General features: G+C 35.7%; 1 protein-coding gene across 7 annotated transcripts in view; it reads left to right on the top strand.

Annotated features, from left to right (window-relative positions):
- ATF2 (activating transcription factor 2) overlaps positions 1-12,820 on the top strand; it is a 56,594-nt gene extending 43,774 nt beyond the window's left edge. For 6 of the 7 annotated variants that reach the window (XM_068685741.1, XM_068685745.1, XM_068685738.1 and 3 more), the window contains 2 exons: positions 4,118-4,223; positions 10,149-12,820. In XM_068685741.1, coding sequence (XP_068541842.1) covers positions 4,118-4,223; positions 10,149-10,375 — 333 coding nt within the window. In that variant the 3' untranslated portion in view covers positions 10,376-12,820. The remainder of the gene's footprint in view (positions 1-4,117; positions 4,224-10,148) is intronic. The other variant, XM_068685744.1, reaches the window with a different exon arrangement.
- The last annotated feature ends 4,100 nt before the right edge of the window (positions 12,821-16,920 follow it).

Genomic DNA, 16,920 nt, shown 5'->3' with positions numbered 1-16,920 from the left:
GTATTTTATGTGAAAACATTAATCAATCTTCTATTTCCGTAATAATTCTTCACTTGACAGGCTAGTACAGCTGATCAGCATAGTGGGCAGTAATGACCCATGCTTGCTTACTTATGTTATATTTAATAGTAAATTTAATAAGTTTGGAGTTTTGCCTTAGTACAGTTTTATGGACTGAGTGTTAGGGTTTAGCAGTTCATATTTTGTTTAATATCTAAACGACCTGCTCAGCTGAATTTGCTGAGATGTTGTATTTCCAGAAGTAGGTTAATACAAAAATGACTAGAAATTGCATTGCAGTGCTTCACACAACGTTTCTGACTTTTTTCAACACAGTAGATTTCTTGTAATGTCTGTGTCAAAGGTTCTAAGGTAAACATCAAGATTTTTAAGACTGGAAGTTCTCTAATGGTACATAACAATTTTGAAGAGCCTTATGTGGTTTATGTATATTCTTCTGTTCCATAGTTTTCAGCTTTCTGTAGATGAACTTCTGTATGAGAAAAGTGTAGCTCCTTCAATTTTTTTGAATGTAACTTTCTCTTTAGACATTTTTTTGTTTAAAAGATAATTTCAATCAATTATATCCTGTCAATAGCGTATGTAGGTTAGATTGGCCTTTATTGGTCTTTACTATACATTAGATAAGTTACTTCATGCTTTCAACTTTTTCAGATTTTACTGTTTGCTTTTTGTGGACTGTTTTCTATTCATATGTTGATTTGTTTATGGATCTTAAATTTTATATACCCTCTTGTTTTGCTTTTGTGCAAGATATGGTATGCTATATATAACACGTTCTTAACGAACTGTTGGCAATGTGTCCCCAGAGACCACCCACTTGTATTGCAGTGTCAGATACTGAAGTTTGTAACATGGTCTCTATTTGGTCACTGTTGCTTTAGTAAATTTAGAGGGCAAAGTGTTAGTTATTGTTACTTCAGTGTTGTAGAAGAATGTCCTGTCTTCCTTAGGAGATCTTTTTAGGTTTTAGAAGACCTCTGTTATCACCAGTCAGTGGTGGTTTGTACCAATGCTGCAGAAGCTGCTTTAGGAAAGCTAGGTTAAGAAAGAAATGCACTTAAGGTCCTTTCCCACACAACGGTATCTTGTTGAAGAAACAGTCTTTCCTGTTTCTTCTTTTTTTTTTCAAAAAGAAACAGGAAGACTGGTGTTTAACTCGGGTGCAGATGATCCACTGTCCCCATATCTGCCTGTCTCTGGTAACAGTCTCGGTAAATATACCTCAAAATGTTACCCAACACCTTGCTTAGTGTAAGGGTTAAACTGGTTCCAAGTGCATTTTGAATCCAGAAAATAAAGGCAGATACAAAGAACATATTGTACACAGTGTGGTGTACCTTAGATTGCAGTAGGGAAAATATTTTATGGAAAACATAGTACGGGTAAAAATAGATATGCTTTCCTCCAGAAACCTGCCTTATAGTGTTAACATGCTGTTGAAACGTGTGAACATAAAAATTCCTTTAGTATGTGAGGTGTATTTCATGCTTGTTTAAAGAAACATTAATGACTACTCTTGACTTGATTTCTGAAAAATGAAGGGGACTATTTGTCCTGCGCAAAAACTACATCTTTCTTCATGCAAAGTGTTGAATTGTTTATTCCATATGCTGCTTCTTGTTAGCCTGTTTTCTGTAAAGAAGATCACATTAATTTATTTTGAATGAGTTGGAGAGGTTAAATATTGTCACATACATGATGAGAAAACTGCAAAGTATATGTAAGTTGGTTCTGTCAACATCATTTTATGACCCGTGAAAAGTGGCCCGTGCTGGTGACATGTACATGGCAACCATTGACTTGCCTTTCTGTGGGATTGCATGTACCTTGTGTCTTTGCTTCTACTTTCAGGAATCATTTGTGAATTGATTATGGCACTATTGGCACACAGTGTTCATGTTGCTAACAGTGTCCTAGCTATGTATTTAATGAGTATACCTCAACACTTTAACTTTGTATAGCAATGCTGTTCCATTTTTTTTTTTCAAATTTGCTTTAATGTAAGATAATACACTTGCTTTTTATGTTCTTGTTAGCAAAATTCTTAGTATTTGTAATACAACTGAGATTAATCTATAAGCTGCCTTTTCAACCATTTTTCATAATTACTAGATTTATTTGCAGTGGTAAACAGCCACTTCATTTTTATATATCCTGTTGTGTATAAAATTCTCCCTTAAATGGGAGAGATGAAGGTAGAAACTTTCTGAATTTTTTTTTCCTGATTTGGTCATTTATTTTGCCAATGTTCCTATAAACTAACAGAAGTATATTTCATATTCTTGGACTTTGCTGCTCCTGTACGTTATTAAGAAGTGTCTCAAAACTACATCAGCATTTTTTTTCTTTGTCAGTTCTGTGCAGCTGCCTGCATGGCACCCAGAGTTGTGGCTCCTCAGTAAATAATATGGTGAACTAAGATGAGACTGAGAGCTGGAGGTACAAGTAGACTGCTTCTTTAACAGCCCAAGATTTCAGGATATGTAATTACAGCTGGTAGAGATTTTGGGGGTGGGGGAGTTTTCCTGTTTTTTTTTTTTTCATTATGACTTTTTTTGTTTGTAATCACAGTTCTCTTTTATTAGAAACATCAGTGAAGTCCGATTTTTGGCTCTCTTTCAGCTCTTGTTTTTGTTTTAAATATAAAGTTTTGACAAGGGATATTTGGCACAATAAAATGACTGAACAGAAAATTAGCCCTTAATAGTTTTTTAAGAGGACTTTGCAAGTACAAAGGCTTGACATTTTTGTCCTCTAAATTGAGGGAGAGGACATGAAGAGAAGCTTTGTCTTGAAAATCTGATAGTTCAGTTACAGTATTTGTAAATCATTTTACATAGTGTAAGTAAACCAAATAAATTCTGTTCTTAAAAGTATTTTCATTATTTTAGAATCTTTTTAGTTATCCTTTTTTCTACATAATTTTATTTGCAATCCAATTATTTTATGTTTATTTTTCTTTAAATTGCTCCCTAATGTATAAACATATGTATTTACCAATTATGTTACGTGTGGTATGTATTACACTCATGTAATACAAGTTTTCTTACAGTTTAAGTAACTTTAAGTATTTCATACCAATGGAAAAGACTTGGATTTAAAAGAAATTAACCCGTGAAAAGCATATATCATGACAAGATATGGGGATCAAAAAGCATTACAGATAACCTGATTCTATAGATATCTAAAGCTTTTCTACTGTTCTAAATGAAAATGAATCTATCACAATGCCTTACTGTTCTCAGTTTGGATTGTCAATGTGGTTATGTACTGTTTCCCATCCATAGATATCAAACAGCTTTACAGGGCAGGTAAGTATCGTCCTCTGTTTTACAAATGGAAAAACTGAAGTGCCAAGAAGAAAAATGACCTTGCTCAAGGTCACCCGGTAGTGGGAAGGCACAGCCTGGGCATGAGTCCTGTCGCTAGATTCTGCAAGTGCTGTCTCCTAGATTACACTCCATTTTAGTGGTATTAACTGACGCTTCAGGGTTTTGTCATCATTATTAATTTTTCCTTCATACAACACTTGGTTTATGCATGGTTGCCAAAGAGAAATGTAAAAATCAACAGACATTTTCCAAATTCTTCTCCACTACTTGAGATTTTTTTTCCAAAGTACAAGTACAAGTATATTTCCCAAAAACAATTCTGCATTGGCTGATTTTTTTTTTAACTTTTTTTTTTTTTTTATCATTGGCTGTGGCATCTGTTAAAATGTGGCTAGCTAAATCTAGGTTTACTCTGATTAGAATTCATAAAACCCTATAGAAGAGTCTTACAGTAGCTGGATCATGTGAATGAGACTATTTGTAGACTCTGCATCTGCAAACTGTAAATGTTGTATTTTCCATAAAAGCATTTCCTAATTTAAAAAAAAATCATAAAATAAAGTTAGTCAAGATTCAGATAAGATGTAATATTCTAAGATAAAAGAAATGTATACATTTTTGCTATATATAGACTAAATGGAAACTTCTTGAATTTTATTTACCCCTAAGTGAATAACTGAAAATCTTATAAAACTTAATACTTACCTTCAAAATGTATGTAGTTTGAGCCTGGTGAAGTACATAACTTTCTTCTCCTCTAGAATGAAGTCACCCTGCTGAGAAATGAAGTGGCACAGCTGAAACAGCTTCTTCTGGCTCATAAAGATTGCCCTGTAACCGCCATGCAGAAGAAATCTGGCTATCATAGTGAGTAATGTTCCATTACCTATAGCCTTAGGCTGCATCAATGAAATACTGCCAAAGTGAACCGAATGAGCATTAAAAATGAGAAGTGCGGTTCTAATATTACATTAAAGATTTAAAAAAAAAATCCCGAAGGTTACTGCGAGGCAGGAATGAATATGGGATATTTAGAAATGTATTTTTAAATCATCTCAGTTGACGTGTTATATATCATTGAAGATTTTATGTTGGCTTAATAAATGCATATGGTAATTAGCATTTATGGACTATAGGTTACTACACCTGTTTTGGAAAATATGATTAAAGTATTAAGAGCACATGATAAAGCTTTTTTTTTTTTTTTTATACTTAGCCTAGTACAGTGAAAGGTCCTTGTGGGTTTTTTCTTTATCGTAATGAGATTTCAGTAGAGGTAATATAACAGCTGTCCTCATTTACCATAACATCCAGGATCAGTCAAGCTATTAAAATAATCAGATGCAGGTTCATGGCTCCTACTGTACAATGTCTTCTAGGTTGTTTTTATTTCCGCATTAAGCATCTACTTTTCTATATACGGGGTATTTTAAAAAGCAGTTGCAATACTGAAGGGAATATGGAGAATTTCAGTAGCACTTCTTTTCTCATACATATTTTTACTGAAAGTTGGTCATTTGATTTTTATCCTTCCAGCATTTTAAAGGTTAATTATGCTTTCCTGACTTGTAACTTCGTTTTTGGATATGATACACAGTGCCAGAACCAGCTGCTGCTGCTGTAGAATAAATGGCCAATTTTGTCCATTGTACACAAATTTGTTACAAATAACTGAGCCGGGAATGCATTAGGCAACATTCATAATATATAACCCACAGCTTTCGTTTTTATGATTTAGTGATATTTCAGGATATTTGTAAATGTGAAGATTGTTTCTGCCATATGTAGCCACTTCATTTTAATTTGCTAGTGTCAGTAATTCAGGAGAATAAAGGAACATTTTGTATTGCATGCAAACAGATCCTCAGGTGCTTGCGATAAAACTTAATGGCCACCATCTTTACTTGTAGTCATTGTAAGCAGTTTCATCAGAATGGGCAATATTTTTTAATTTAAAAGATTCAGGAGATTTAGCAACTCTCTATTGCCATATATATTTAGAATACTGATTTTGTCAGTTTTGAGCTTATAAATCTTGGTCCTTTGATCTCCAGTCATTTTGACAAGACAGAAAATAGCATCTTGGAGTAAATTGGAACAGTATAGAAATATGTTTGGGATTTATATTAACAATGATTGCTGCAGGGATGAGGCCATTATGGCTCCCATCTGACAGAACAACATAATTTCATACAGAAGCTACAAGGAATAACATTATACATGCAAGGGTTTCTTTTTTTTTTTTTTTAAATAAAAAATGCAGGTTTCTTGAACGTTGATGTTTGGAGGATACATGTTCCTGAATTTGCATAAAAAATATTTAAACATAAGTCTGGCAAGCTAATTATATGCTGAGGATTTCTTTGTTGAAGTACTAATGGCAGACATTTTAGTAATAGTGTTTATTTTCTGCCCTCAGAAAAGGATTATGACATTCCTAATTTACTGAGGAAAGCAAAATGAATAAGTATTAAAATCCATATTGCTGGGAAAAGCCTATATTTTAGAAAACAATAATAGTAAGCAACAAAATTGGAGGCATAGCTCACCTAGTTTTTTAAAACCTTTTGAAAGTCAAAGTTCAGCACAAGTGATAGTTGCAATGACATCCCTCTGGAAGAATCCTGTCACATCGTCTTCATGTGAATACTATTAGGAAAACATGTTGGCTGACTGATTTACCCACAGTACAATTTATGAGAGGAAATAATAGTTTCAGCTAATGCATTTATGAAAATACAGTTGAAAGAAAGTATTTTTAAATAAAGATACTATGTTCATCATGTCATGTAAGTCCAGTTGCTTCGGAAAAGTACCAAGTGGTTTAACAGTCTCTGTGGAAGAAACTGAAGACACCAGATTACAGAGCTCCTGCAGTGCTGAATATTGTGCACTGCTGAGACTGTGCTAGTTTATACCATGCAGACTGTCTTTTAGCAGCTAAGTCCACACTTTAATGGGGTTTCACTTATGATGCAGTTAAATAGGAAGAAATAATCTATTGCTTTGCAGGGTATTTTTGGCACCTACTTACACAACTTTCAAGATTTTTTGGATTTTCCAAGCATGTTTTGCCTCAGGGCAAGTAAAAAGCACAACAGTGAAGATATCCTTTCTTTGAAAACCATTCTTGGAGTCATATTTTCATTATTTCAAAAGCCTGCTTCAAAAAAGTGCATCATCAGGACAGGAGGAAAAAAAAAAAAGAGAGAGAAATGGTTATTGCACTTTGAAGCAGTATGAATGAAATTCTGTAGCAGGTCTTCAGTTTTCAGATAGTTTAATTTTTTTATTTCCCAAAGAAGAATGGTACTGGTTCTGAATTTATTATTTTTTAACACTTTTTTTTGGGGGGGTGAGGGGGAGTGTCATGTAATATGTAAGAGGCATCTGAATGCTGTTCATTTATTTTTGAGTTCTTCGATACCAGATTATTTCTAAAATTCATCTGCCATAGTCAGTTTTTTCTCATTTTTTTCTGGACTCAGAGGAGGAAGAAGGTGAAAACTTGTGAAAATTCCTGTTGAAAAAAAAAATGGTTTAGATATTTTTCAAAAGGACATCATAATCTTCAAGAACAGGTGTACAAAACTGAATATAAAGGAAGATAAATAGAGGCTGTAGTGCAGGTGGTATTATATAAGTGCTTTTGTGTTCTTTCCCTAGTTAAAGAAACAGTAGAAGTTCACTAACCAGTTTCAGACCTCAGGTAGCTCAAACGACTGTGTTCCTACAGCCTGTTCTGGATAGGCGACAGTCCTTCAACTGCAAGGAGTATTCACAAAAGCCAACTCAAGCCTAGAAATGTAAATTTCCCAGTGAGTCCCTCTGTAATCCCTCGATAGCTGACAATTATCATGGGGCTTCCTTTCTAGAGGTATTAGGGGACCAAAAGGAGTTGTGGATCCCATTATGTCAGTGCTTGGTGTTATACATGTATATTCAAATGCAGTTTTGTATTCAGTTTTTGGCTGCTGTTCCTGTAAACTTAGGACTATGAAGGAAATCACACTAGCTATTCTTTAGGGTAGCACCTTGTTTCTAAATATTACTTTGCATTCATTGCAAGTATTTACACTTTCAGTCAAACCCATTAATATAGACTAGTGTTAAATCTGTATCTCATATAGTCATTTGCCTGCTGTAAGCTCACCACCACAACCCCAGCACCTGAAAATATATGAATGACGTGATTTTGTCTCTTCAGCACAGTATGTTCATCTGCTTCATGATACAAAATCTTCTGTTGTACGTTGGTGATCATGAGTATTCTCATAACTGTTTCTTCTGCTGTCTGTATGGTCTTCCGGAGCCCAGCACAATCAGGAAGTCAAGCCCTTTTCACATTTGTTGTCATTGTGATGTTATTACAAAACTTTCCGTTTTGGTAGTAATTTATATGTTGAAGGATATAGAATAATGGAAGATCTTTCTTCTCTGGCTGAATGGTGATCTACCACTTCCTCTCTGCCTTCTGGCTTACAGTGTTTAAACTTCATCTTTTTTTGAGGATAAGGATGATATTGCCAACAAGAATCGGGGAGGGGAGGGGTGGAAAGCAAAAAACAGCTAGGTTGAGATTCATAGAAGAAGAAAAGAAAAAAAATTAAAGAGGAGGAAAAGGTGTGACAGCAGGGAGACTGATACACAATTTCCCACTCAGTGCTTTTTCTTTCTGTCTTAAGGGAAGAATATGCTGCTCTCATAGTGATTCATTATTTTTCAGGAAGTGGCACTAGAGTTCTTCTGTTCTTAAGAAAGTTTGTCTGTGTTCCTTTTTATTTATTTTCACATCAGATCCTGCAGAACTCAGTAGAAGTGTAGCAAATGAGAAATCCCATTGAATAATGTGAGCTGAATTGGCACTCATTTATATTCTTTCTATTCTTGAATGGATAAATCCTACTAAGGATTACAAACATATTTCAGCAGTAATTTGGTTTTGTTCTTGCTGTATTCAGTTGCTATGTTAATCTTAAGGTTTGGTAATTGTCAGCAGACCTAGCTCAATATCATCTATCTAATGCATATGAAGTTTGAAAGATTTTTGGGGAGAAAAAAAAATAAATCTGTAAAATAGCTAGCCTTGTGGATAAGAATAGCATGACGTTTTCAAATTATTACGTACTTGCCCTTGTAATAGGGCTGTAAGAGAAATTGTTACCTTATCCATCTAGGCAGTAGTCCTCCAAAAGAAATACGCCGTTTCGCTGACTAACAAATCCTCTTTGACCTTACCATTCTTTTCCAGAAACAGTCAATAATAGAACTGTTACTTTCAGGCTATGATGAGGAGTGGGTTCTTAGTATGCATGGGGTTGCTTCAAAGATCTTTATGTTGGGGACTTGAGTGATTTTTCTGGTATGACGTACAAACCTCAGTACATCATAAACTTCATTTAATCATTGTATGTTCATGCTTTGTATGCAGTTCAGTTACTGCTATTAGCCAGGTTTTATATGGAAATGAGGCTATGATAGCTTTTAGTGTTAGTGTCATCCTTTCCCTTCTCTTCTTCACTGGATACCTTGAGCTTGTAGGCCAATCTCAAGCAAACCTGAGAGGGTTTGCAAAGACTGGTATAGTCTCCCATTGCTGTAGTGACAAGTGTAGTGTTCCAAGCTGTGTTCTATTGCTGTGTCACCAGCAGCGGTTCGTGCTTCTCCTGGCTATGTCTGTGTGTCTTTCTATGTTGTATTATACAGTGGACAGTGGTGTCTTAAAAAGAACTTCATCTTCCATCTATATATTTGGTTTAAGTATTTTTCACAAAAGTTTTATACACTGACTTGAAAAATACTAAGTAGCATAAAGCAATACAGAAAACTTAAATCAGGTGTTCAGATTTAATTTTGAGTGAAAAGCGGTGTGTTTCTTTCTGCTTTTTAGTCTTTAATTCAGAGTTCTGCTCATCAATGTTTGCATAATGCCTTGGCTAGCTTTTGCAATTCTCAGGTTGGGCAAAAAAGGATAAGATGTGCTAGCATGGCTAGGACATTTGTGTGAGAGACAATTATGCTAACTTTGTAAATTATAATTCCATAGAGTAAGAATTTTTTTTTTTTATCTGTTTACCCTCTTGTCATGAGGAAACGTGATAGAACTGAAGGGCTAATTCATTTCAGTTTTGTGGCGAAAACCTTCATAAAGATATTATAACTTTAATTTTAAAAATAATTCTAAATCTTACTGAAAGACATTTGTATATTAAACAAGTTACTGAACTTTTACTGTGTTACAAGAATGTGGGTTGAAAACTTGCAGAAGTAGTGTCCACCTAATAACAATGCTATAAATGGCTTTTTTCCAGAGGTGGTATTCGCAATCTCAAGTATTATTGAACATAGAATTAGCCTCTTGTTTGCTTACTAAGCAAATGCAGTAAATAGCACTTTTTAAAAATCTAAAGCCAATTCATGTAGCACTAGGAGATCTGGTAGTATTTTTAATCTATAAATATTGCTTATTGTCATGAGTATTCACCATTAGAATTAGGCGTTGCACCCATGAGCTGATTGATTGATGTACTAGGCGGGACATCAGACAACATTAGTTGTGATGTTGACGATGTGAAAATGTTCTTGTTTCCTGAATACCCCAAAATGTAATCCATACTTTTGCTTTTGTAGTAGTGTTTTCAGGGGGTGGGGGGAAAAGATTGTTTTGCAATTTGCTGCACTACGTCATACTGTGAGTATGAATTATTTGAATTATTTGGGAGGTGTTTGCTGTTATGTTGGAAGTAGTGTGCATTGTGAGGGGGCAAAAATAAACAACTCTTTCTTCTTAAGCTGCAGATAAAGATGACAGTTCAGAAGACATATCGGTGCCAAGCAGTCCACACACGGAAGCTATTCAGCACAGTTCTGTCAGCACCTCCAATGGCGTAAGCTCCACTTCCAAGGCTGAAGCGGTGGCCACCTCCGTTCTCACCCAGATGGCGGACCAGAGCACAGAGCCAGTGCTTTCCCAGATCGTCATGGCGCCTCCCTCCCAGTCGCAGCCATCAGGAAGTTGATTAAAAACTTGCATTGCAGCAGTTTCTTAGATACACGTTTGTGACTTTAAAGGGAAATCAACAAAAGACCAGTCTCCTTCTAGGAGAAATTGTAGCTTAAAATTAGTCATTTTTAAAAATCAAACCCAAATTTGGCTTTAACGATTGGCAGGTGAAGGTGAGACAGAACACCAGTTACTAGTCTCTTTGCAAAGACTTTTTTTTTTTTTTTAAGTATTAGGTTTACTAGTTATTTTTTGTGCTTAATGTGTAAAGTGTGTGTACAGTACAACATGGTTTATTTCATTTTTAATTTGGTATTATTTCAACAAACATTGGGGTGAAATACTAAAGGTCATCCCCCAGACTGTGATAGTAATATTATGTGACATTTTATACCAAAGTTCTGCATAGTCCCTATTGACTTTGCAATGCAAGCAAGGTCATAAAGCACTAGGCAAGAGAAAGACGGTAACAGTAAATTTGCTTTTATTCTTTTTGCCTTTTTGTTGTTTTGCACATTATGAGAGGAAGAACATTGGGAGAAAAATGTTTGGGTTGTTTTATGTATAGCATTTTGGTTGACTTTTTAACCGTTGGGGTTTTTAATTTGTTTAATAGGGCCAGTACAGTATATGAGATACAGTACTCTTATGCACATACCTATCTTAGGTGAGGATCATTACTAAATAGATTTTTTCTTTTTTTTTTTTTTTAAATTGATGTCAGGTTATTTTTTCTCCTCCAACACTTTCATTATGGGAGGAGGAGAGCTTTATTTCTCCAGTTAGCTAGATATCTGTAACTACCCTTTGTTGCTAGGCTGAAACCAGTAAGCAAGCATATTGTAAAATACAGGGTTATCAAATATGGAATACTTAGTATTCCAAGGTAGGTTGATATTTTGTGGATTTTTGAGTTGCAGACTGAGTTTACTCATGGTTTTGGATGCCAGAAAAGCCTAAAATCCTTCTTCAGACAACTCAAGACTTTTTTTTGTCATTGTCTTGTATTTGCAAGCTAACTTGTACTTAATTCTTGTGTAAGCACTGTCATCTTTTAGTAGCAAAAATTTTGATACCTTTCTTGTGGAAAAAAAAATCAGTATCTACCGTATCTTGGAAACAATGTAATTATAATGTGGTGTGTGTGGTGTGTGCGTGAGAATGGTTCAGTAGTTAATGCCAGCAGTCTTTTGCTTGAATGTTTAAAGATGCCTTCAATGTGATGCTGGCTGATAGGTGATTGCAGTTTTAAAATGTTATTTACTGTGCGAACTTGGATAACTAACATTCCATGATGTAGTTTGTTTCTGATGAAATGATTGTAGGTACACTTTTTCTCATTATCCAATCATCTGTAGGATATTGAGTTTTTTAAATGTGCCATTATCTATTTTGATTCTGTACTCATGTTCAAAATACAGTACAATATTTTACAATAGATTAAGTTGTTTAAAAAAATTAGATGTGTGCTTTCGGGTCGGAAAACTTTGTATAATAGCAAAAACAGATGCATAGTAGCAACTGGCAGTAAAGCAGGATTCCATTATGTATATAACAAAGATTTAATGCATTTATAATGGGTTGTGTAGTTCATTTGCTCTTCCTTCTCCACACTATACTATGTGTTTTTAAGTGTCAGTGCCATCAGATTTCTATTTGATTCAATTTCAAATCAAAAAAGTGTAATTGATCCACAGGAAAAATCATAATTTCTACAATATATATATACAACCATACTATAATGAAAACTGGACAAAGAAATATCTAGGTCATATATGTATCATTGCAGGGCTTTAAGCATGCAAATAATAAGGATTCTAAATATTTTGTATTTTAAAACAAAGTTGAGTTGATAACCTTGTGTGTTTAAAAGTCTTATGTTCCCAATTTCAAGAAAAAAAACTATAACACTTGAGTGTTTCGGGGATGGTAAAACACAATGGACATCTTGTGAGAAGGAAATTAATTGCAAAGGCACAAAATGTGAATTCTGCAAGAAAGCTATACAGTCACTTTTCATTGTAGTTCTGGTGGACTAGATAAGGCCTCATTGATTATGCTATAATTTGCTCTCCTAAACACAAAGGCTTTTTAAACCATATTTATATAAGTGGATTTTTTTTTTATAACAAAGCTGTCGCGCTTGTATAATAAGTACATAAGTGTATAGGAGACGTGTAAACAGTTAATGACTTTAACAGTGGGGCTGGAAAAAGAACCATTAAAATCTGTGTTCAGCAAATAGAGAAAAGTTATTAGTCGTACTACCATGGATTCCGTTTCGAGACGTATGTCACACTACTTCTGTACTTAGCATTTTGGGTCTTTACATTGGACATGTTTCACAAACTGTACTGTTTTCTTCTATGTGCAGTTTGCATGAGTAAATCATCAAAGAGAATAAAATCTATCTTTAAGTTATGTTCCTATTTTAATGAAATTATAATTGTTCTAAAAGGCAGCACTGTCTTCAGACTTCTTTGTTCATCATTGCAATTACCAGCATTTTTCTGGAAGTCATTACTATAATGTAAAAAATAACATGATGTGCGTAAAAACACGTATGATTCTTTAGAAATTGAGCCAAATTCCATTGCTCTGCGGTTGAGATCCAGCAGCTTCTGAGGAGTTAGCCGTGTATCTTCAGGTCCGGGAGCCTAAGGTAATCTACAGAAGGAGTTCACAAACAGCTTGGTGATCACAGGCTTTGCTCAGCCATTTCTGATTGCAATGAGTGCCACAGCAAAAGTGTTGTGTGTAATCAACTTTTCCAGCTAACTTTCAAAGTATCTTAACCTTGTATGAATGTAGATGAAACTAGGAAATTACAGATGCAGTCAGATGAACTGCTTGTATTTTTGTTGAAAGGTTGAGAAGAAATCGTGCCCTTGTGTTTGTTAGAATATTAAAAGTAGTTTGGTCTTATTTGTGAATGTAGGAAGCATGATCTATGGGGTGCCTCATCCTGTTATCATTTAAAAAGCTCTAGACTGGGCTCTGGTGTGGAGGATTTGGGGTTTAAAAAAAAAAAAAAGGTAAAGTTGTGTACTTGCAAATTATTGCATGTGTTGACCAAAGGAAATTAAATTTAAACTTCACACAACTTTAAGGCCAATACAAGAATAGTGTCCAAGCCCCTCTTCCTTCATTATTTTCTTTTCCTAACTATATTCCATTTTGAGGAAAAAAGCTTGAAGGCTATATAACAGGGCAGCAGGGGAAGAAAACAACCTACCATCTCCACTGTGTAAAAAACAAAACAAAAAAACAAAAAAAACCCTCATTTTATATGTAAATATCTGATCCAAGTAAGCTTTTTCTCTTTAAAATGCTAATATAGGCCGGGCAAATAAAGATATGAAGATATTACACTGATGGAACTAGATGACAAGTGTTGGATGAGTGGTGATTTCAGCTACTGGAATTACAGAAGTAATTTGCTTAGAGACAGACACAAACATTTTAATTGGTCATCATAAATGATAATGAGGGGAAAACATAGTGAAATTAAGTGCATCCTAATAAAGTAAGGTATGTTAAATTATGCTGAAGGAAACTCCAGCAATGCTTCTTGACATGATTAATATACTCATGACAATGTGTCTAATGAAGGTTGTTTGCATTTATGTGCTGCCTGTTGCCTCCCTCAGTGGAGAAATAATTTGAACTACACTCATTTACATTGCAGAGCAGTAAGTGTAAGATACCTTGGAGTAGTATTTTCTTTACATTTATTTTTAACCACTGTGCCAACAGTGGTACAGGTATGATTTATTTAACCTGTCTTATATAACACTGTGTAGGGATAGGTCTAGATGATACCGTCATGAAAAAAATTGGATTTACATTAATCATGGATTTTATTGGTTTTTAAATTAAATTAAAAAAAAAAAAAAATAGGTTCTTGTCCTTTCAACTCCAACTTTTAATGTGACTTTTTTTCTCCCAAAATTTAAGATCATGACCTTTCTTGTTCTTCGTTTGCTTCCTCTCCAAAATATTGTTCTGTTTGGTGAGCTCAGGAAAGTGTGTGTGTGTGAGTGTGTGTATATATATACACACACACACACACATATATATATTTATATATATTTAGTATATATATATATATGTATGTATATATATATATATATATATATATATATATTTAGTGTGGAATGTCATGGTTTTGCATGTTGCTTTCTTCCTGGTTATGTTTGTTTTCTATGGCAACCTTTATTTCCAGAAGTTAGTAGCGAGGAAAGCAGTTTCTGCATGCTGTGTATCACAGCTAAAAAGATTATGAAATCTTGACATCTTCCTAGAATTAAGTATATTACAAAACCTGTATTTAGATCTGGAAGGACTTCCTGAATTTCCAGCAATGTGGAATGTTTGGTGTTGCCCAAGTCATCATTAGAGATGCTCTGCAGAAGTCAGGAGCGCTACTGAGGAGCACAGGGTGTATGCTGATGGCTTCATAATTGTGCAAAGTGCAACTGCCTTCAGAGCTTCCCATTTCCTAGGCAGGGGGTTAGTTACAATCTGATTGCAGGGCTGTCAGTAGAATAACAAGACAGGCAAACTTGATACAGTTTAAACCTTACTCAAAGTCTCTGTCCATCTACTGTTAATCATTTTTATACTGATGCATGTTTCTCCAAGCCCTTTTTTTTCCTATTCATTTTTGGGGAAGAGGAGAGGGAAGGTTCTTAAGTTTTACAGTGAACTACATATAGCAGAATTTAATCTAGGAATTAATACTTAATCATAAAAGTCTTGTGATTATGGAAGTATATTTGTTACTTTTTTTTTTTCCTGATGTGTGCACCTATCAGATAAGGGTGCACACACCCACAGAACAGAAATGGCTGTTAAAATATGCCAGGCACCAAGAGCTCAAGATACCAAGGATCTTGTCTGCCTAAGAAAGCGTCACTACTTTGACATGGTTAAACTGGCACAAACACACAGCTTTAGAAAACGTAAACTTTTGTTTTGATGTCTACTGGTTTATTTCAGTCCAGCTCATGTTTCCTGAGAATGATAGTATTAAGCTACATTTAAAAATAAATAAGTATATCATTATCTTACAGTATTTAACTTAAACTAAAGCACCTTCTGTAATCAGGCTTTCCCAAATAAGAGAACAGAATCTGATTTAGCTGGCTGCTAATCACCATCTATGCCTCTGTCTTGCTGGTAAACAATAATTTAGTCAAAGGCAATGTGAGTGTAAACGACTATTTCTGTGTATTGTGACCTACTGATCATATGTCTTTTTTCTTTTTTTCTTGTAACCCAATACTGCATCTTTCCAAGGCTGAAGTTGTTCCTCTGAAGGCATTGTCAAACCTAGTACCTTGCAGTAGCTTAGACTAACAGGGAAGCTTTTTCCTGAATATTTTCTCAATTTAGATCTTCAGCTGCTCAAAAATCTATGCTGTTATTGTTCATGGGTTCTCTGAACGCTGCCATAAGGCTCCGCCCTGAAATGTATGGAGAACTTGCCTGATTTAGCCACAGCCATTCAGACCCTTCCTGGTCTGTGGCAAGCAGCGATTACTGTGGCTGTTGCCAGTGGAGCTGAAGAGCTGTTAACAGCAAGACACCTTGGTGTGAGACGTAGACTTGAGATACATTGAGCATATATCAAAAAACACCTGAGACTTAAGTGTTCCGGAAGCGTTTTGGTATGCAATTTTACATCACACAGGAACCTCACTTGTTTTACACAGAGTATGTGTGGAATATCTTTCAGGTTTTGTCTGGGGATTTTTGGGGCTGGCTTTTCTTCCAGAATGCCAATGGAAAATGATGTTAACTACAGAAATAGGACTAGGAACCATGCTGACCAGGAGGCAATTCTATGGGGCTGATGCGCAGCCCTGGGGAGGGACAATGGGCGTAAGAAGGATGTAAAATGTGCCTAGGCAGGTCTTTACGGTGTGGAGAACCTGGGCTTTGGTCTTCACCATGCTTATGTAGTAGATAGAGAGTTTGGCTTGGGGATTGCTTTATCACAGAATTTTCTAGGTTGGAAGAGACCTCAAGATCATCGAGTCCAACCTCTGACCTAACACTAACAGTCCCCACTAAACCATATCCCTAAGCTCTACATCTAAACGTCTTTTGAAGACTTCCAGGGATGGTGACTCCACCACCTCCCTGGGCAGCCCGTTCCAGTGCCTCACAACCCTTTCAGTAAAGAAATTCTTCCTAACATCTAACCTAAAACTCCCCTGGCGTAACTTTAGCCCATTCCCCCTCGTCCTGTCACCAGGCACATGGGAGAACAGGCCAACCCCCACCTCGCTACAGCCTCCTTTAATGTACTTATACAGAGCAATAAGGTCACCCCTGAGCCTCCTCTTCTCTAGGCTGAACAAGCCCAGCTCCTTCAGCCGCTCCTCGTAGGACTTGCTCTCCAGGCCCCTCACCAGCTTCGTCGCCCTTCTTTGGACCCGCTCAAGCACCTCGATGTCCTTCTTGTAGCGAGGGGCCCAAAACTGAACACAGTACTCGAGGTGCGGCCTCACCAGAGCCCAGTACAGGGGGACGATCACCTCCCTAGCCCTGCTG

Source organism: Anas acuta, chromosome 6 (genome assembly GCF_963932015.1).
Source record: "Anas acuta chromosome 6, bAnaAcu1.1, whole genome shotgun sequence".
NCBI lineage: Eukaryota > Metazoa > Chordata > Aves > Anseriformes > Anatidae > Anas > Anas acuta.
Note: the sequence above shows the minus strand (reverse complement) of the source record. Positions and strands in the feature narration are given on the sequence as shown.